The sequence below is a fragment of the Berghia stephanieae genome, chromosome 2 (genome assembly GCF_034508935.2).
Source record: "Berghia stephanieae isolate SIO BIC M18660-M18661 chromosome 2, UCSD_Bste_1.3, whole genome shotgun sequence".
Lineage (NCBI taxonomy): Eukaryota > Metazoa > Mollusca > Gastropoda > Nudibranchia > Aeolidiidae > Berghia > Berghia stephanieae.
The window spans coordinates 68682210-68704403 of record NC_088361.1 but is presented as its reverse complement, the minus strand read 5'-3'; the positions used below and the strand labels follow the sequence as shown (position 1 = coordinate 68704403).

At 33.3% G+C, this 22194-nt stretch overlaps 1 protein-coding gene across 2 annotated transcripts in view; it reads right to left on the bottom strand.

Annotated features, from left to right (window-relative positions):
* Nucleotides 1–164: 164 nt before the first annotated feature.
* LOC144965403 (uncharacterized) overlaps nt 165–22194 on the bottom strand; it is a 27346-nt gene continuing 5316 nt past the window's right edge. Inside the window, exons 3-8 of one of the 2 annotated variants that reach the window (XM_078900714.1) lie at nt 18665–18846; nt 18318–18432; nt 17525–17684; nt 13493–13557; nt 12893–12948; nt 165–8363 (exon numbers count right to left, since the gene is read on the bottom strand). In XM_078900714.1, the coding sequence (XP_078756840.1) occupies nt 2219–8363; nt 12893–12948; nt 13493–13557; nt 17525–17684; nt 18318–18432; nt 18665–18846 (6723 nt within the window). In that variant the 3' untranslated portion in view covers nt 165–2218. Of the gene's footprint in view, nt 8364–12457; nt 12475–12892; nt 12949–13492; nt 13558–17524; nt 17685–18317; nt 18433–18664; nt 18847–22194 lie in introns of those variants that run through there. The other variant, XM_078900715.1, reaches the window with a different exon arrangement.

Here is a 22194-nt window from a genome sequence, read left to right as displayed (position 1 = left end):
TGGTATTTTTTCCAATTAAATGTTATTAGACACTCGCCGCCGCCAGCTGCCAACATTAAGAGAAAAAAAAAAAAGAAAAATAGTTTGTGGGGAAAATAAATAAAGCTGCGCAGCCACCCTTGCCCTATGGTAGGTCAAATAATTAATTCAACAGACACCATGAATTGATTCAAGAACGGTTTATTCATTGCTTTGTCTGATGTAAATAAGATAAATATCTGTAATAATTGCTTGAAATTGGAAAAGGGTATATATACTCAAATGCATTTTGAAGTGCTTTGAGAGATAAAAACTTTATAGGTAAATGAATAAGTGATTATATAATAATTTGTAAATGTGCAGACCAGCTATTTCACTATCGTGAAACGCTTTGTGAATAGATTAAATAATTTTTAATACTGAATAACAATTGTGCATTGGTCTGTTTATATAGTTCACAGCAAAACGTGATAAGATCAAATACAAAATTTGAACAAATATTAACATAATTTCAATGACTGAATGAATGAGACAGCAATATTCCTTGTAAATAAAATAATACAATTGGCACGCAATCATGATAAACATAATATTTTGATTTCGTTGTGATTAGAATTCGTTTAAACAAAATATGGCAGAAATGCAAGAAAAAATAATGCTAGAACAATAAATGCAATTCAGTTACTTATTAATACTCTTATGTCATAGAAAGTAAGAAATATGAAATTAAATTGGGAATCTTCAGACACTTAAGTCATATTTATTAGAAAATAGGCAAGCAGAAAATGGGGGTGGTAATTTCTGTTTGAGAAGAGCTGCAACCACTTTAAAACAATCATTTTACATGACAGCTTCGGTTTGAATTTATAAAAATGCAAAATTGAGGTTTTCAGCACACAAAAAATGCAAGTAATTTAATCGAAGTTGACGCATACCTAAGACCAATGGTTATAATTCAAAGAAATAAAAACTGGCATGAACAATTTTAATAATTCCTGACATAAATTCCTTTTGTTAAGAAGTCAATCAGTGATTAAACAAAGTTGAAGGCAGGGCGCAGAAAATATAATTTTCATGAAAATTTCCAATATTTATGTGTAACATCAAGTTTTGGGAAAGGCTTAGAGATTCATTTCCAAATTTCTATTATTGATTCATTTGTAATAAAATTGTTCAGCAACACAGTTTTTATTATTAATGATGACCTATCAACAAAAACAAATAATTTCTATTAAAGATCAAAAAAGTATCTTATCTTATCTTATCTTAAATTTACAAATTTAAATGCAGCCATATGATTCAGCCACTCTAATGAAATAAATCAAAGATTACATGAACATGATTCTACCGCCAAATAGCCCATAGTGTTAGTAAATGCATTACAATCAACGTCACAATTTACACCAGTGATGGTAGTGATTTACACTACAGCCATAAATATTCAATTGACTCATAATATACAAAGCATGTCAGATCAGCAAACTCTGAGTATGCCAGAAAATGATACGACCAGAATCCAATTAACGATTAATTATGAAAATGAGCATAAATCTGAGGAAACCACAAAAAGTTCATACTGTAACTTGATAAAAAGCTTATATGGCCCTGAATCACAAAATAAATTGGAACATACATCACATGAAATCTTTTTTGTATATTTATTACAAATCCTTAGACGTGAGTCTTGGCTTAGGAAAATAAAACGGCTTTCATTTAATTCAAAGTAATATGTACTTTTTGTCCGCTGTCAATGAAAGCGAGAGAGTGGAAGTTAGATATGAGGCAATATATTGCGGGGTTTCAATATTAAATATATACAAATTAATTAATTTAGTGTTTTAACATAACTAATGGTTTTCTTTTTGTTTTTGTTTTTTTTTTTGTTTCTGTTTGTTGGTTTGTTTGTTTTGTCTTTTTTATTATTTGATGGGTGCGTATGTCTATATATACCAATATTCAATATTCCTCAAAATTTGATCAGTTGTTTTAATAGAGGAAATCAAACTTGCTTTATAAACGTATGTAACACATGCAATATAGGACTTAATAAAAGCAATTAGAAAGACATGTATAAATTATAAGGTATGTAAGCTTCATTTTTTTAATGCTTTTAAACGAGTTAAGTGATTAAACTATTAACCTTTTCAAACGGTCATTTTCAGGCATTTGGACCATACTATCGACAATTGTTTAAATTATATTAAATCATCTGCATTATTCTTAATCATATTTTGGTTCTTTATTTTTCTTCTTCAATATGACCAGAAAATGGAACTAACGGAGTGTCTTTCAATTCATCGTTTATCTTTTTAAGTTTAAAATCTGGGGGATTATCCACTGTATTTTCCTCTAATAAATGAGGAATATTCAATGGTATAGTCGAAGATTCTTCTATTACTTTATCAGCTTCAGTCGTTATCCCTGAAGGAGAGTTTTTCTCAGCGTCAGTCGTACCAGCAACACTCCCAGATTGATCTCTTGTAGGTTGTTTTGTTTTGATTTGAGATTCCAACTCTAAACTTTCTGTGTTCGACACGACTTCAACATTTTTTACCAACTCTGCATTGTCATCTTTACTTTTTTCTTGGATACTGCCTGTATTTATTTCCTCTTTCATATCTTTTTGCTCAGAGCTCCCTTTGTGTTCAATGACATTTTTTTCTTCCTCTGAAGCCTTATCTCTTTCTTCAGCAGCGGCATTGTTCAATGGCGTCTCCATCCTTGTAATTTCAACATTAACGTTGTCCTCTTTCTTGATCTCCATTGCATGGATTTCTATCTGAGTATCATCAGTTTTTGCTTCAGTTTCAACGACTTTCACCGGGGACTCTTCGTTTTCTGTTTCAATATCTTTCGGGGTTGCTACAGCTTCATCCCTTTTCCTTTCAACGTCAGTAATGTCCTTTAATACCTCATCCTTGTTTACTGCAATATCATGGGCTTCCACTGATGACTCCTTTTTCACTGTTTCAACTTCGGAATCTTTTATTGCCTCTTGATTTTCATTTTCAGTATTGATACCATCCAACAACACAACGTTTTTTATGTTTGCAGCATCATTATTCTTAATGTGTTCACTGTTTTTGTTTTCTATTGCTTTGGGTTGCTCGATTATTTTGTTCCCATGCATGACTTCATAATCCTTTAACTCTGTGATTGCACTATTTGCATCTTTTAAATGTATGTCACTTAATTCTTCTGGTTTTGATACGTTTTCGTTTTCCATTGGAGAGACTAAATTTGCATTTGTTTCAACTTTTTCTTCAGAATGTATACCATTAATTTGGGGAGTTACTTCTTTTTCGCTTTCACTTTTTACTTCAGTGATGAGATATGCCCCTTTCTCTGTTACATGAGTCTCCGTCTCTACTTTTGTTTCAGCCTTGATAGACTGTTTCTCGAGTTGTTCTTCATTTCCTTCAGATTTTTCAGTTCTCACTTCAAGAGATTGTTCATTATCCAGCTTCAATCCAATTCCCTCCACATGAGGTCGACCCTCGTTCCCTACAGCTTCTCTTCGTACTAATGGTTTTCCCATTGGTTTCTCTTGATTTGTCTTCAATGCCTCTAATGTTTTACCTTCATGATGGCCTAATTCTTCTACGGTGTTACCCGTTAAATGTTTTGATTCCTGTTGCTTGTCTTTTTCTTTATCAGAATTTAAAGACTCTGCAGTAGGAGATTGGTCATTAATTTCTGATGTAATGCCTTCAATAATAGCCTTTTCACTCTGTACTATTTCTTCAATCTTTACTTTTTCGGTTTGCTCATCTTCAGATTGAGCATGTAGCATTTCTTCTGCATCAATGCTTTGTTTCCCGTTTGATGCATTTTCTAAACTATTGTGGTCTCTCAATTTTCCATTGTCTATTTCACCTACAGAATCTTCGTCTTTTAAATGAGAAGTCACATTTGTAGTTAGAAGAGCATTATCGTCTCTTTGTTCTGGCATGACGTTTATATCTTCATGATGGTAAATTTTCTCTGAAATTGGGTTATCACCATCTTTGGTATCTTTACTTTCATTATTCATAAAGGATGTTGTTGATAAGTTATTATTTACTTCTGAAGAAAACTGTTGAACTTCAATGGACTTTACCTCATTGGCATCATTAAAAGTCTTAACAATGGGTTCATTTGCTTGTTCTGCCACTTTGCTTTGCAACTCGGAACTTTCTGTCATAGATTGTGGCTCTAAGGCCTTTTCACCTGGGTTAGTTTCATTTTGTGTCCATTTTTGAGATGATTCTGAATGTTTGTCTTTTTCACTGACAGTGCAATTATCTGCAGATGATTTATGCTCGGATACCATTTCAACATGTTTGGTCTCTTTGTCTTGGCTGGTTAAATTTTCACTTGGTCGGGGACTCCTTGGGGTTTCATTATTTAATTTTAAGTTGTTTGAAATTAAATCAGCAACTAAGTTATCTTGTGCGGGACTGGCTTCAAGATCAGACTGTTTCTTGAGATCAATATGTAAATTAAGGTTGGCCCACTCTTTGTTTTCGCTAATCACATATTTTTTCGGATCATCATATTGCTCAACAATAGCTGGTATTTCTATCTTTTCTTCCACTGATTTGTTCTCTTGTTGCAAGTTTTCTATAATATTTGCTTCATTTTTACAATAAGATTGTTTCTCTTCGTTGTCAGCTTTCCTTTCCATCTCTTTCATGTCTTTCTCTTTACCCCACATCTTGCTTTGTTCTTCCTGGTGCTGATCTGACTTAATTATGTTTTCTTCTTTATCCTCTTCTATGTTCTTCTCTTTGATTGACATTTGCTCTTTATCTAGTTCTTTATCAATCACAGACATAGATTCGTTTTCATTTTGTGGGTCGATAATATGTTCTAAATCCTGGTCATCAACTCCAAATTCTTTGCATTCTAAAGTTTTGGGGTCAGATTTGGCAATGTCCTTCTCACTTATTTGAGGCATATCATTATCAATTGCATCAATAGCAGAAGAATACGGAATCTGATCCACACTCTGACTTCTCTTGTTTTTATCATTCAAATCATCAATATCCAGTTCACCTTCCAATGCATTGGATTTAGAATATGGCAGAGATGTGCTTCTTAAAGAATCTTTGACATCTCCATTTATATATTTTTTCTTTATTGCAGGATGAGCTATTCCATCATTCTTAGACAACTGGTCCAACTTAACGTGTGCAATGTTCAAAATTGCACCTTGATCCTTGCTTCCTCGTTTCTTTTTGGTGGCTGGATGCTGAACATCTATTTCTGCAACTTTCGATGATCTATGAGATTCTCTTGCAGACCCAAAATTGGACTCGGTCTCTGTAACTTCAACTATTTTTGCAGGTTTCTGTGTTAATCGTCTCCTATTGTCTGCGCTTTGCTCTCTTCCTACAGAAATTGCTGTTGACGCGGATGATGGCCTGAAGTCAATCACAGTATCACTGTCTTCATTAAACATGGATGCAGAACCTGACATAGCTTCCTTGACAACGTCGTGATCATATAGGTCGCATTCAACAAAGGGCTTCTCCTCAGCAACTTTTTCTTGACTAGCAGTTCCTACCTCAGACGATAGCACGGCATCATGTTTCTGAGCATCTTGAAAGTTTTCGAGATCAGCCACACCTTTTTCGGTTAACGCAGAAGATATTTTATCACCACTTTTAACTGTATCTTGCTCTTTCTCTTCTTGAGAGATTACCCTATCACCGCCTTCTTCTAAATGCTCCCTAATCTGATAAGTTGTGGGGGGTAATGGTTGTTTCGTGATGTTTTCGGTGTTTTCTTTATCACTTTCGTCTTTTCCTGATGCCTTTTCATCCATTGTAGTATTGGTGTTACTATATTTACAAAGGTTTTCATTCAGTAAGTGTTGCCCTTGTTTATCTTCTTCCTGCTCACTTGGTACAGAAATATTCTGGGGCATACTCTCAGCTTTATCTGTAATCTTTACAATATCATCTTTCTTCCCAACTTCAGATCCAGAAATCTCTTTAACAAATTCATTCTGAGACAAATCCTCTGCTTTTGATGAGCTTTTTTCGATCTCATCATTATTCTTTGATCTAGCGGTCTCTTTGTCCATAGATTCCGGTTTCGTTGGGGCCTTGTTACTATTCGTTTCTGTTGACTGATTCAATATGGTATGTGAGGATTCTTTCTTAGTCTCAGATTTCACAGACTTTTGACTGTTTCTGGAGGAGGGTCTATTATCCTTCTCTTTGGATAAGGCAGTGTTGACATTTTCCTCACGCTGCGTGTCAGTTGTTATTCCAGCTTGTCTTTGAATGCCATCATCAAAACCTCGATTAAGGAGTTCACCTTCAATGCAGTAACCTTCCCCAACCCCAAGCTTTACATGCATGCTTCCACTTCCTCTTGAACCTCCAGATAGATCAGCTGATTTAAATTCAAGAGGGTTACTTTGCTCACGGGATCTCTCTTGTCCGGTTCTTGCACTTGCATTCCTATCACTACCTGGTTGTCTTCTTTCTTTAACATTTCTTTTACTGGAAGCAGCCGACACCACACTGCCCGATTTTATACTGGCACTGTCATCGCCTCGTCCATCGATTGATTTTTCTATCTGAGAATGGTGAAGATTGCCAGTTGCCTTACCGTGATCCAATACATCTTCAAGAGATTTCTTTCTATGATTACAATTCGATTCTCTTGTGGAGCCCGAAGAGCAACTAGACGCAGAGGTTGGGCGACTACTTGCGGGAGTCTCCGGATCTTCCTCGTCATCTGTTATTCTTGCTTTGATATAATTTTCCTGAACATCAATTTCCACTGGCTTAAAGTACTCTTTTTCCAACCCCCTTTCTTCGTCGCCCATGGTATAATAGTTTGACATTCCTCTTTTCTTGGCAGACTTTGTTAACCTACCTTTGGCAGCCATCGTTCTGGGTGTATCATCTCCTCTTTCTATTTTTACCTTCAGGATTTTATTTTTTTCCATGTCCGGCACTTGTCCTCGGTGGAATTCCATACTCTCAACTTTATCTTCTCCTCTTTCAACCTCTGATTTTCCTTTCCCTTTGACATTTTTACCACTGTAACTACTGCTTCTTGAGGAGGGTCTACTTAAGTCTTTTTTGAAATCTATAGAAGTTTTATTTGTCCTGCTGCTTACTAAAACTTCAGATTTCAACGATTCTTCGTTTTCACTGTTTGCGTTATCCTGATTAGACTTTGTCTGACTTCTAGCAGTGTTTTGTGGCTGTATCAATATTTCCTCTTTATCCGTAAAGGTACTAACTGGCGGACAACCCTCTAATCTTTCATTTGAAGACTCCAACTGCAGTCGCATTATATCTTTGTTATTGTCAGTGACTCCATCTGCAACTTGACAGCATGTTTCCTCAAATACATTCATTTGAGTACTTTGCTCATTTCTAATCTGATTTTCATCACCACCACTCCACACTTTTTGCAAACTTCGATCAGCTCTTGTATCAAAACTATTTCCAAGAACTCCATCACCTGCTCTTTCTTGGCTGGCATTCTTCTTGTCCTCTATTGCTCTGGCATCAGTGTTCATCTTTGCTTTTTCCTCTGCTGTTATATACTCCTCAGCTGTCCATGAATTCCAACTACCATTGGAATCATTAATATCAGATGTGAGCCCAAGGCGTGGAACTTCTTTATTTGTGATCAAAGTTTCAATGGGCTTATACACTTTCTTTGTTCTGCCTGGTGTTGAGATGGCATAAGATGTGCTTCTTGCTGTATCAGGTCCAGCTTCTGTGTCGTATAAATCAGATGCCTCAGTACATGCCGACATGGTTCCGTCTAAATAAATTGATGATGATTTTCCTGACTGATAGGATCTTTGTGATCTTGCACTTCTCTGAGATGAGGGTCGACTGTTGTTATAGTAAGATTTAGCTCTGCTGTCATCTTCAAGTCCTGAAAGTAAAACACTAGATTGTGCTGAGTGAAATTTATTATAATCCAAGTCGTTTTCATTTAGTTGTGGCATGTTGCTCATAGCAACTGCATCAACACCGTCACCGGTTCTCCCTGAATCTATAGAGTTATTTTTTGCTGCTGCAAATTTACAGTATTCTTCTGAACTAGCAATGTCAGCTCGAGACTCAATTCGATTAGGAGAGTCACAAGCCCCAAAACCCTTATTCTTATCAGCGACTATTCTATACCCATAACCATTAGCAAACATCCTAGCTTTGTTCAGCTGACTTGATGCTTTGGACTGTTTATCACTTGATCCCCTTGATGATGGGCGTGTGCTTGTAAATACTGTGGTGTACATTGGCTTATCTTTATCAATTGGGGTCAAATTCCCGGACATTAATGAAGTTGATAGCAAAGATTCTGTTGATTGGTCGATGAGAGGGTTGAATATAGGCTGCTCATTATCATCGTTATTTGAAGCTCTGTGGATAAGAAAAATATAATTAATATGGCAATCCATCGTAAATATGTATTCTTTCAACCTAAATTTTAACTCAGTAGGAAACAATGTTTGCTAGTTGTTTGTTTAAAATGACATGAAAAATTACCTATCAAAATTGTGTCAATTAGCCGAAAGTCTCTTTGATATCAAATCTATTAAATACAACTTCTTGAAAGTTTAATGTATGACCTATGTGAGGCAAGTTAATTGAAGTTAAAAATGGTGGAGGTCAATGAAGGGTAGGTAGTATGACGTATGTTCGTAATATAATGGTGAAAAGAGTACACACATTAAACGACAAAAAGCAATCTGGTCAGGCCAGGGGATACCGGGTTCAAGCTCCCATATCTGCATTGGAAAAATATATATAAAGGCAACTGGGGGTTATTGTTTATTTGTAGTCCATCCTCATTGGTGAGTATGGAGTTGAGGACCGAGACACTTATTGTTTGAAGGGGCGGGGCATTTTCTTAGACAAGTTTCTGCTTTAGCTATACCTAAGATTCCACATTAGCTTAGACAAATGTGTACATTCCTTCTTTTTTTCTCTCTTTTTTGGGGTCATTACTGGCATGTATTCATAAATTCAATCTGGTGAAACTAATTATTGCTAATTAGGCAAAAATAACGAAAATGTTGTTTTCTTTTTTTTTTAATTGATTTGATATGCTTAATTTATGCATACAGATAACATGTATGTATCTAAATAAATTATTTCATTTTATGTCATATTTTAAAGATAAACACTCCGTTGTCACGGAAACTGTTGCAATTCTAAAATAGATATACAAAGTGTTATTATTCATTGATCAAATTGACTTCTAATTTTGGTTAGATTAAATAAGTAATTGCATGTCAAGCTATGACGAGTAAAAAATGTGATTTTTAAAAATCAGACTTGACCATTGTCTCTAAAATTTGTCAAATAATAAATAACAAATATGATTTCATTCGATCATGACCAATTTTCATATACCAGTATTCTGTGATAGTATTTTTCGATTTTACATTGCCGCATTGATACATTTTTCCTTACATTCAAAGTTATGTCTGTGAATGATACAGTGCAAGCTATATAAGATTCTGTAATTATAAACTATTGTATAGGGCATTTAAAGGATGATTCCTGTATTAAGCCTTTAGTAAGATAAGCTAAGATAAGATAAGAGCTAGAAATGATATTTTTTCTCTTATTTCCATTGAAAACAGGCTGCTACTAATATGTTTTTTTTTTGGGTTAAATTGAACAAATAGTCAGTTTTACTGGTGGTTCTCCCCTCCCTCTGATATTTTAATATTTCCGTATTCCAAGACGTGGGATTAATATAATTTAATTCTGGAATTTAATGCGATGCATAATTCTATTGGCTTATATCAAACAGTTCAATTCTCTAAAAATACATTTTTCTCTGAAAGGAATTAAAACGAGACAATGCATGTTAAAAGAGTCAATAGAGCATGTCAGAAGAAAGTCCGTTGGAAAGCAGTTAATAATCTATGATTAAACAACTGACAATAGTTCTGGATTTTTATTGTCGCCTTGGAACAAAAGATATGCAGGTTTGTAGAGCATACTCATGGTTTTTCCATAATATGTATCATACTTCGTTGATCTCTCATTCTTGGTATGATGTATGAAAACCAACTTCCATTGCACACAGATCAAGTTATTTTGTACTATGTAACACACGTACACGTTTATAACTAGGTGCTCATTAATAATGAATTTAGTTGCATGGTTTGTGTAAAGTGCCTTACCCGAAGACACCATGTTAGCTACCATTGCCACCCAACTAGTCTCTAATCACGTTTAGCATTGCTAGACTTAATCCCATGACCAGAGTAGATATCGACTTCACCATTGAGTTTACCAAACATCAAAATAAAATCAGGGGGGAAAAATTAAAGAGCTGTAATATGAAACACTTCCTCGTGGGGACGTGTGGATAAGAAAGGGTCCCTATGGGACGTGGAAATTGAAGATAATAACAATGAATTGGACACACTGATAGAAATTAGCACCGACACAAAAAGGCACCAGGTGAGTATCCACAGAGCAAGAAGTAGGCAAAGGTAGTGAAAAATAATATCGAAAAAAAAAGATCGCATTTAGAGACCTCTACGGGGGGGTTGTGGGAAAACGGAGGGTATTTAATTTGTAAACAGCTAAAACCATGATGAGAGAGATGTTATGATGATGGTGATATGAGATCCTGCATGCATGAAGTGATATTGTGCCTATTGAATTTCTATGCTGACAATGAGTTTCAGCAGTGCAACGCATTTTGACCAGCTCTCCGTGTCAATGCAGCTCGATGAGTTTGGATATTTATGTTTAAATATATATTGTACGAGGGAAATTTATAAATAAAGCGTTACAGAAGCAAAATTATAATAATTAACATACAAGAAATAAATCAAAATTAAAAGTTTCGCAAATAAGTATAAGAAGATGATAATTTTGTAGAAGACATAGTACGACATAGGTTAAAATGAACATTTTAAAAATAGAAATATTCTAAAAAGGGAAAAAAACTAATTCCGTCAAAATGTGACAGTTTCGTGATAAAGCTTTTATGAAGTAATAAACATATAAAATTCGACCAGGTGGAATAGCAATACAACAGTAAAATATGTTGTTATAAATAGTTACATATAAGAGAAAAACATTGACTCGAATGAAAATCGCCATGCATTACATAGCATGCACTAGCTGTTATTATAATATTTCATTTGTAGTGATAAACAATGGAGGTGACTATTTTAATAAGAGAAGAGAGGGACAAACAAAAGAAAAGAACTGTTTAAAGTTTATTTCTGATGGTCGGGAAAATAATAGGTTTTTTCCCTTAATTCTTTGTTTTGTTTTGTTTGTTTGTATCATGTCAATCATGAAATCGGGCTTTTAAAACATTTTTAAAAGAAATGAAGCGACATTTTTACTCAAGTGTTTTCTTGTATTTTATCCATATTTATGTTAAGAGAGTGTGGAAAAAAAACTTTTCATATGCTCCATAATCCAGAAATTGATAGAGGATGAAACGAAATGTATTCATTCTTCAAAACATAAAGAAATGAAATCATTATAACATATCCATCGTAGAATGGTTACATTGATTGCAAAATATAAAAAAGCGTAACCTGATTTGTTTTGTTTAGTTTTTATATATATATAAAACATACTTGATAAAGAAAAAAGAAAATGTAGCACCTTATCAACTTTATAAAGCAAAGTCCGATCTAAAAAATATCGTATCATACAATTATTTTTTAAATATATGAAACAGTAAATTCTTAACGTGTCTACTACAATAAAATTTTGTTGCAGTTTTATCATTTGATCATTTAAAGTTTTACAATTCTTTCTTGTTTTCTTTTCAATTTTTTTAAACCATAATTTGTATGTTAAGCACAACGTTTTAGTCGTTTGAAACACAACTAAGTAGAGTTATACATAAATGCTCCGTGAAAAAAATGGTTTATTTCTTATGATTTGTTTTTACTTAAAAGCAAGACATTTGACATTTAAATGCTAGAAATATAAATTGCAAAAGAAAAGAAAAAATAAATAGTCAAGATAATATATAAATCTAAAGATTACATGGAAATAATTGTTCAGGAACATGGAGTTTGCTTCCAAAAATTAGACAACATGCCAAGATTCTTCATTTTTTTAAAAAGGCCAAAACGTACAGAAAGAACCCAAAATATTGGCACGTATCCTTTAAGTTGAAAATCAAATTTCATATAATATTGCTATTTTATACAAACAACATTGAGTAGGATCTTATCCCTCAAATATTTCTTTTTTATTTTTCTTGTGTTGTATACCTTACTTTGGAACCAAACTATTCAAATAAAAACTCAAAACAGAACTACAAAAAGCAGAGATGAAAAAAAACAGAGAAATAATATATTTCGTTGAAGATTTTTTTTTCTTTTTGATACAATAAATAGCATTAGTCTGGTTATAGATAATTTCAATTAAAAGACATAGAAACTGTGTTGGTCAGATTTTGAGAGAAACAAAAAGAAGACGAAAACAAGAAAAACAGTAATTTTGCAACATCTTACCAATTCAATTTTGTTTCCTGTAGAAATGACATATAACAATGGCAAATCTACCTTTTACATTTTTACATAAACATCACTTTGGTCTCTAACAATTTGATCATTGGATGTATTAAGATAGTTTGAAGTTAAATTGATGAAACTATCTTTGACTAGATTGTATGATAAAAGGTAAGATTCACCTCCTCGTAATAACCTTATTAAGAGGAACAGAGTTTCATTTCAGTAAAATAACATCACTTCTGTGTACTTCTGAAGGATATGTGCATAGAATAATCTTAGACATTGGATTGACTTTATAGCTTTATGCCAAGTATAAATCATCGGACTGGAAATCAATTCAGATTACATAAGATATTTTTTAAATATTTCTTTCTTAATCATATCAATTACCTAAAAGCCTAAAACAGTAAAGGGAAGGTATTATATATTACGTACTGGCCTTTTTGATCATCAGGGGAGGCGTCGTGATCACAATTGCACTGTGTGTTGTCCTGTGAAATATTAAGAACCAAGAGATTGATCTTTGTATTTTTAGATAAATCGATAATTCAACTATACACATAAAAATGACTTCTAGTCTTTATCAGAATGTCAATTTTATAATCAACAAGATGGGGATTAATCTCATTTCATTTAACAAATGTTCATATAAGTCACAGTGCAAACCATTTGATGAACAATTAAAGATGATTCTTGAAAAAACAAATATGGTGAATACGTGTAAATGATTTTTGTGTTTAACATTTGTGATCAGATTAAAGCCTTCCCTAGCATTTGATTGTCATTTCGTCCAATGTCCAGATTACGCTGTATCAAAATAAACCCCATCTCCGAACATTAAAAGTGTAATGAAAACAAAATGAATGAAAACTTAACATTGACAACTGATGACCTTTGGAAAATTTAAGAACCTGATGGTATATTATGATGTGGACATTGCTTTATAATGTACAATATGGTGTTAAGTAAATCATCAAGTGGTTGTAATTGACGAAATTGTAAAACAGAGATATGAAATAATACAATACAGAATACCTCTTTATTCTTTGTCTGAAATCTTTGAAGTCTTTTGGCACATTCCTTCTTGCTAGAATGAAGCCCTTAAAATAAAAATAAAAATTAGAATGAGTAGTCTAAAAAATTATGTCTATTCGTTTATCTATTTATATAGTTAATAACAGTGGCGGTTCTAGCCTATTTACAGTGGTGGGGCAAAGATGATTAGGTCATATATATATATATATATATATATATATATATATATATATATATATATATATATATATATATATATATATATATATATATATATATATTTTTTTTTTTTTTTTTTTTAAATTTATTTTTTTATTTTTTTAAAGTTATTTATTTATTTACTTATTTTTTAATTATTTTTTTTAATTATTATTTTTTTCACCTTTAAAAAATAATATTTCAACCACAAATAATCACATTCATAATGAAATGACAATACCAGTAGATTTTGATTATTCCAAACGTAATCAAAAATGAATCACGAAAGAGAATACAACTAAAAAATAAAGCGACGAGACATAATGCGACAACACCTTGACAATACAAGTCCATTTCGTTCACTCGAAAAATTAAAGATTTGCTTTAATCCCTCAACGGCGAGATTAATATTTCTGTTACATTACTGGTTTTCAGTAGTATGTGGTAACCATAAAGTTTTAATCGAGAAGCAACAACAGCGATATGACTCGAGTTTCATTCAGAGCTCAAATTGCATTTAACTGCTGTCTTGATGATTAGAATGATTGTGCCGGTGGTGGTAGTGGTTGGAATAGTGGTAGCGGTGGTGGTGGTGGTGGAGGAGGATGTAATTATGGTAGTGGTTTTGGTGGTGCTGTTGGTTAGAATGATATTTATGGAGACGATGACGGAAATTTTATGATGATGTTGATATTGTTTTTATTGCTATTGTAGTACTTGTTGTTAATATTGTTGTTGTTGTTAATGATGAAGATGATGATGATGATGATGATGATAATGATGATGATGATAATGATGATGATAATGATGATTATGATGACAACGACGATGTCGTCGACAATGATGGTTACCATACGATATTACAATATTACAAAGTTTATTCAATCTTAGGCTTTCGACAATAAATCATACAATTTGATGACCACACACATGAAAGTGGAAAAAAATGGTAAATGGAACCAAACAATAAACTGATACCATTAATAACCACAAAAAATACAACAATAGTAATACCACCAATACGTACAATAATAATAATAATAATAATAATAATAATAATAATAATAATAATAATAATAATAATAATAATAATAATAATAATAATAATAATAATAATAATAACAATAACAATAATAATAATGATGACAATAATAATAATAATAATAATAATAATAATAATAATAATAATAATAATAATAATAATAATAATAATAATAATAATAATAATAATAATAATGATAATAATAATAATAATAATAACAATAATAATATTACCATCATCATTACTACCACCACCATCATTACTACTACCACCACCGCTACCACTATCACTACCACCATCACCATCATTATTACGTTTCCAATCATTTTTTCTCGTTTCTAAAAATTTGATATCTATCAAAACAGACGAAATTCCGGTCATTTTTTTAAAGGGTAGTTAAAATATCTACGATTTTATTAGCCCTAAAAACTACGATTTTTATTTTCCTATTTCAAGTAGGCAGGTCTGCTATGACAAGTATCAGTATCAGTTCCATAGTCAAAAGAAGACCAACAAAAACACAGTTTATTTAATCTTAGGCTTTCGCCAATACTTCATACAATACAATTAAGACAAAATAATGTTACCAATTTCTCCTCAAGCATTCGTTAGACTATAACAATAACGACCGTGTTATCTTTACTCCTCACCCAACCAACCCGAGCTTCCCGCCTCTTCATCGCGAACTATCTTATGTATGTATTAGCTTCAGGACGGGCAAGTACGGAATCTGACCACCCTTCCGTATTTCCTCTTTAACTTAGAATTCAACTCTCTCCTTTCTCAGAAGAGTATTTCTCGTATACTAATTCAATTGTTGAGAAAACCAAAATGGTGGTTGTATTTTATATATTTATTTAGTCGTGACTTTTGAATAAAAGTGTTTTGTTTTATTAGACGGAATAGAATATAAAATTACATTGTTTTGCAAAATTATTTTGTCTGGCAATAAAAATACAGCGGTAATTACTTTAAGAATTAAAAAAAAAAGAACTAACAAATTAATTTGTTAAAAAACAAAACAAAAAACACCCCAAAACAACAACAACAACAACAAAACAAATAAGAAAACAATTTAAATAAATGAGTTTTGAGAAGCACTAAAGAAAACGAGAAAAAAAGAAAAGTTTAAATGGATAAACAAATATATAAAAACAACACAAATTAATACTAAATTGATATAAAATTAGTAAATTAATAAATTTAATTCAATACTGGAACATTCCCAAGGTCATTACATCAATGGTACCAGCACAAGTAAGGCAATAAATAAGAAAAAGTTCGTTTGCCAAAATCTCGATTTAGTTTTCACTGGTTAATAAGGTGGGCTCATTTGAATTAGCCCGACCTAGTACTAGAGAGGCCAGTCAGCAAAAATCGGAGTTAGTTCACCGTCAGGCGACGTAACGATGAGATGACGATGTGGGCGGAGTGGGGGGGGGGAGTGATAAAAAAGAACAGGAGCGTATCCTGGTTTATGCATTACGGGATGCATGGTGATTCGCAATCTATTAAAAATACACACAAATTGATTTCAGTACGAAGTATAAAGTTTAAGTAGTAACTTTTTAAATTATCTAATTTAAATTTGATTATTTCAGACCTGGTAATACAGCATATAACTTGAAAAAACAGACTGGTATTTGCCCACCCTGCCCATTATTACCAGCCGTCCCTGGTTAATAATAAAGCAAATACATCTAGATTCTTATAAGCATGGTCGAAGTACTCATTGTAGATTTTGACACATATAGATAAATAAAATAGATATCGATATCATATTCCTAGTGGGACTATTCCTAATGCCTTTAATATTTCCTCATCGTTCCCCTGATTTAATCAAAAGGGTCAAGATTCTTCCTTATTGTGTTTTTGATTGTATGGTAGTGAAGTATGAACTTGAGTTGTGATAAAAGAAGGTTGCAAGCAATAGCACTTCGTGTTTCTTAGAATTATATTCAAACCTAAAGGAAACAAGACTATAACTAATTGAAGTAAGGAGGAGGTAGATGCGGAGGCTCTTGATCGGACGTATAATTGAAAGAAATCAACTAAGCGTCTTAGTAAAACACATAAATATGATAGATGATGAATTATTCGCTAAACGAAGTTTCCATGTAAGCTGCAAAGTAAATTTCTCAAAAGGCAACATAGGGAACCGTAAATTGAAGTAATTTCTGACGTTTTGAAGACGGGATATTGTACTTATAGTACTTTTAAAGGTTGAAAGAAATTGTACAGTTAGAAATAGCTGGAGAAACTTTATTCAGTTCTGTCGCTAAAAGGCAATAAAGGCAAATAATAAAGACTGAGAGAAAGGTCCCTTATTGTATCCCACATCATGTAGAGCAAATATATTGATTATAACAAAATCCAACAAAATCCGAGTGAATAACGATGGTAGTTTACTTGAAAAAAATGTATAACATTCAAAATAATCGTTTGAAAGATGACGCTACCCCATGTCCTAAGATTTTTTAATGAGACAATATCAGGACTATATGAAGCTGGTGGGAGAATAAAAATATTAAAAGATATTTCTGAAATATAAAAACTTAATATCATGGTAAACTTCCTTATGTCTTTTTATTTAAACTCATAATTAAACAATACCATCTTAACATTCAAGATATATTGATTCGTACTTTTTATCACACAATACTCGTATTTCTTTCAAATTTTGAACAAACTCGTGATTATCTACTGTTATATGATGGACAATTATTTTTGCTAATTCTAAATTAAAATGTCGATTTAAATATAAATTATCATTTTGATGTAAGGGTAAATACCTTCTTTTACGTAATAATTTACGTAGTTTGTGGAATTCAAGGCAGAGCCAACATGTAAGGTATAGTTGGCAACCTTTCCATTTTCTGTTAGTGGTGCAATGTCTCTTGAATTTGGTCGATAACGATGAATGACATGTAGCTTGTCTAGATCCTGATCTTCCTGAAAATGTTCAATGCAGGAATAGTGTTTTTAAAAGAAAAGTTATTTTAAGCATTTACGAAACCATGGTGTTTGTCCATCTCATTTTACATATAGAGCTTCGATTGTACATTTGCACTTAGATAATGCTAATAGTGTTTTTGCAAACTAAAATATCTAGATTCAAATATCAGTCTAAGTTGAACCTACTATTCCAAAAACCATCCAACGTCACCCACAAAAAAGAGGGCAATCAAAAATAACAAGTCTAAAAACATCAGACTCCTTTATGCCATTAGAAATTAACATTTGTTCCAAGTGCACATTACAATGTATTCGTACAACAGAGTATCAAGTGCATGATTTCATACTGAGTATTATGACGTGAGAAATGTTACTCATGGTAGGGTGACGTGTAAATAGTTAATATATTAACAGGGAGAGGGCGAGAATTATATCGTTAAATTTTTTAAAATTCAGACGACAGGCAATTATTCGAAAATATCGTCGGAATGCATATTTTTGTGCAATAATAAAACTAAATTAGACCAAAAACACGGTTTTACTATTTTTTTATTGTTCCTGAAAGACATATACGAATGGAACATTGTATTCCGCAAAAACATACATGCATGCACATAAAATATCACTTACAAACACTTTGTTGGCAATATCTGTAAGTCTTTCTGCTTCATTTTGGGGGACAACTCGCATAGAGTTGTTTATCACTACTGGTGCAATTTTTTTCTTTTTCTGTTTTTCTTTACTCCTGAAATAAATAAAATCTGGGTAAATCCGTGTGTACATTTGTAAATATGTAGTTATCATTTCTCCCACATTTATATCATCCAATATAACTAAAGAAAAAAAATTGTAACGAGATTATTTGGCTCTTCACTATTGCTTTTACAAAATCAAAATTATTAGTTCCAGTCACTATTGCCAAACATCTTTATTGAGGGAAAAATATTGTATTCAATTGATCATCTAACAAGAATTACCTCTCCTTATTGTCTTTCTTTGGTTTTTCAAAGTTCTGCTCACTGTCACCGTGTGCCTCTTCCTCTTCTTCTGCTTTTTTCGATTCCTTTCTCTTTGAAGATGAAGAGCGATGTTTTCTACGGTGGCTTTTCTTGCTTATTTCGGTTGCATCAAGCATTTGGTACATCAAATCTAATGTTCTCTGGAATAAAAATATAACACAATATCTCATTCTTGCTGGCAACCAAAAGAAAAAACAAAAACAAAACAAACAAAAACAATGTGTATGTATATATATATATATATATATATATATATTCTTCTTCTTCTAGGTTCCATGCCTGGTCCAGGCTTCGGATACTGCATGAATTATCTCTCTCCATTCCTCCCTGTCTCTTGCCTTTTCAAACAGCTCTTGGATTGTTAGGCTGGTGAAGCCCTTCAGTTGGTCTATGAGTGTTTTTCTTTGTCTCCCCCGGGCGCGTTTACCAGGTATTTTTCCACAACTTGCCAGGTATTCATTCTTATCTTTCCTTACTATGTGTCCGAAAAAGGATAGTTGTCGATCCACTATTAAGGGCATTAGTTTCCTTTGTTGGTATGTTTGTTTTAGCACTTCTTCGTTCGTTTTGTGTGCAGTATACGATATTCTCTGCATCCTTCTCAAGCACCACATTTCAAAAGCTTCAATGTTCTTTTGTGTTTCTGCATTTGTAGTCCAGCTTTCGCATCCGTATAACAAGATTGGCCACACGTAGCACTTCAAGACTCGGAATCTAATCCCGAACGACATCTGTTTGTTTTTCAAAATGTTTCCCAGGTCCATGAAGGCCTGTTTGGCTTGAGTTATTCTTGCTCGTATGTCTCGGTTACATCTTCCATCTGTTGTCACTATTGAACCTAGGTATTTAAAACTTTCTACGTTGGTAAGTTGCTCGCCGTGAATCGTTATATTGCAGGTGTTGTTGTTTTCGGGGTTTTTCTGTATTACCATGCATTCCGTTTTGGTGATATTCACTTCCATTCCATAATATATATATATATTACATTCCAACCGTGGAATCACAAAGACAGAAGGGAATTTGAGACAAAAAATATAAATTTGTCACCAATGTTTAATTCTCTATCAAAATGACAACAAGAGTTGCCACCAAACACATAAAGACAGTAATCTGGCACAGCTGGCAAACTACATATCAAATGTGTTAGGCAATGGAATGGGGAAGGGGAGGGGGAAAGGGAGGGGGGGGGGGGGGGGGAATGCAATTCATTTTCCTACTTAGCTCCCTTTTCGCAATCATAAAAAATCACCTTTTTAACCCATCCCCTTTCCATTTTTTTCTTCTTTCCATCATCATCATAATCCTTGAAAATCGGAATTTTAGAGACAATGGCAGAACAGCGAAAAGAAAGAGTAAAAATAGGAATGAATCTGCCCAAAGCGAAGGGTTGGCAGGTATGTATAATATATACATATCAGAGACACGTGATACAGACACACGTATATATATATATATATATATATATATATATATATATATATATATGTGTGTGTGTGTGTGTGTGTGTGTGTGTGTGTGTGTGTGCTGGCTCTCAGAAATTCCGCATGAACGCGCACTCGGTCTTTTCAAGACGAAGGCAAAAATTAATGATTACCGGCTCAGATATCGCAATTGACTTTTTATCACCATAGCATTTCATCACCCCTCTTATTTACAAAACTGAAAACATGTGTGAGAACATCTAAATCTATCATAAATATTTTTTATTTTATTATTTTATCGCCCTGACTCAGTGATTGCATGTGGCAGTTTTACTCAATTCAACAATTTTCTACCTTCCCAAATTCAAAACTCAATGCCTTATTGTTGTGTTCTTAGATCATTAATTAATAAGACGTATGATTCCAAGAATCAACAAACCAACTTGTTACAGTAAAGAACCTTTATTAAACAACATAACATAAGATACATGTGTACAGGATGACGGTTGGATACAGAATGACTCTCAACAAGGTAGTAACTAGAACAGACGCTAGGGCCTAGTTGTGAACGATACTACATCAGATGGACGATACAAGTTACGATACTTGAATACAATAACTTTTATTCACAACATTCCTCCCCTTCTAATTTTTAAAATCATTTAATTGATTTCTCTTAAAATATAAAATTCTTTAATTCAGAAAACATTCACTCAAACTGTCATTCGTGTATTTAATATTGATATGACGTACATTATATAATTAAAGAATTAAACTTCTAACTGGTCATCTGATTCTAAGGGGGTAGCGTCGCTCTGCTGTATCAGCTGGTATTTGTAGACGCTCATTTCGGTTCTGCTGAGGTGAATTAACAATAGGTGCTGATAAATCCACTTGGTTATCCGTGTCAGATAAGTAATCCGTTTTCGAATTTTCTGCTATATCCAATAGAGAATTTTCACTTTCAAGATCATATTGATCTTGAGTAACATTTTCACTTTCATCACATCCATGAGAAATATTCAACTGATTGATATGGCAGTGACGAACTGCTCCATTTACCTGCACCGAATAGCTAACTGGTCCAAGTCGTTGTAAAACAATTCCATCAGACCATTTATCAAAACCATGTCGATGATTTCTGACAATGACGTTGTCTCCTGGAACGAAAGAACGAATTTTTATATTTGATGCCATTGATTTTTGTTGACGCTCTCTTATTGTATCAATGGCGTTTGGACGGATGAGATCTAGTCGAGTGCGCAATTTCCTTTTAAACAGCATTTCGGCTGGACTTTTATCCGTCATAGCGTGAGGCGTTGATCTGATCTGCAGCAACACTTTGGCTAATTTTTGTTGTCTGGTCCAATTGCCAGTGTTGACTTTCATAAGACGTTTGAAAGTTTGCATCAGTTGCTCCGCTGATCCATTCGTTGCCGGTTGATACGGTTGTGATGTTACGTGCCGAATTCCAGTCAGTCTCAAAAATTCGTTGAACTCCCTTGACGTGAAAGGAGGTCCGTTGTCGGTCACGACGGTTGTTGGTAATCCATGCATTGCAAATATATGTCGCAACACATCAGCAGTTTGTTGAGCATTCGTTTTGTTCACTGGGAAAATTTCTGGCCACTTTGAATATGCATCTATTAGAATAAAGTAATGCTCGTTTTCAAATTCTGCAAAATCCAGATGAAGTCTTTCCCATGGTTTTGAAGGGAATGTCCATGTTAAGACAGGTGCTTTCGGTGGAATATTTTTCACCATAGAGCAACTTTTGCAGCTTTTTACCATTTCCTCAATGTCTTTATCAATATTTGCCCAGTATATGTAACTTCTAGCCAATGCTTTTGATTTGACTATTCCATGGTGACCCTCATGTAATTCCATCAGTATCCGTTTTCTGAATTTCTCTGGAATTATAACTCTCAGTCCCCACTGTAAAACATTGGAATCTAAGGTTATTTCTTTTTTTCGTTGAAAGAAAGGTTTCAATCTTTCATCGTTGATTTTGTTAGGCCAACCATCCAGTGTGAAATGCAGAACTTTCGACAATATCGAGTCCTTTCG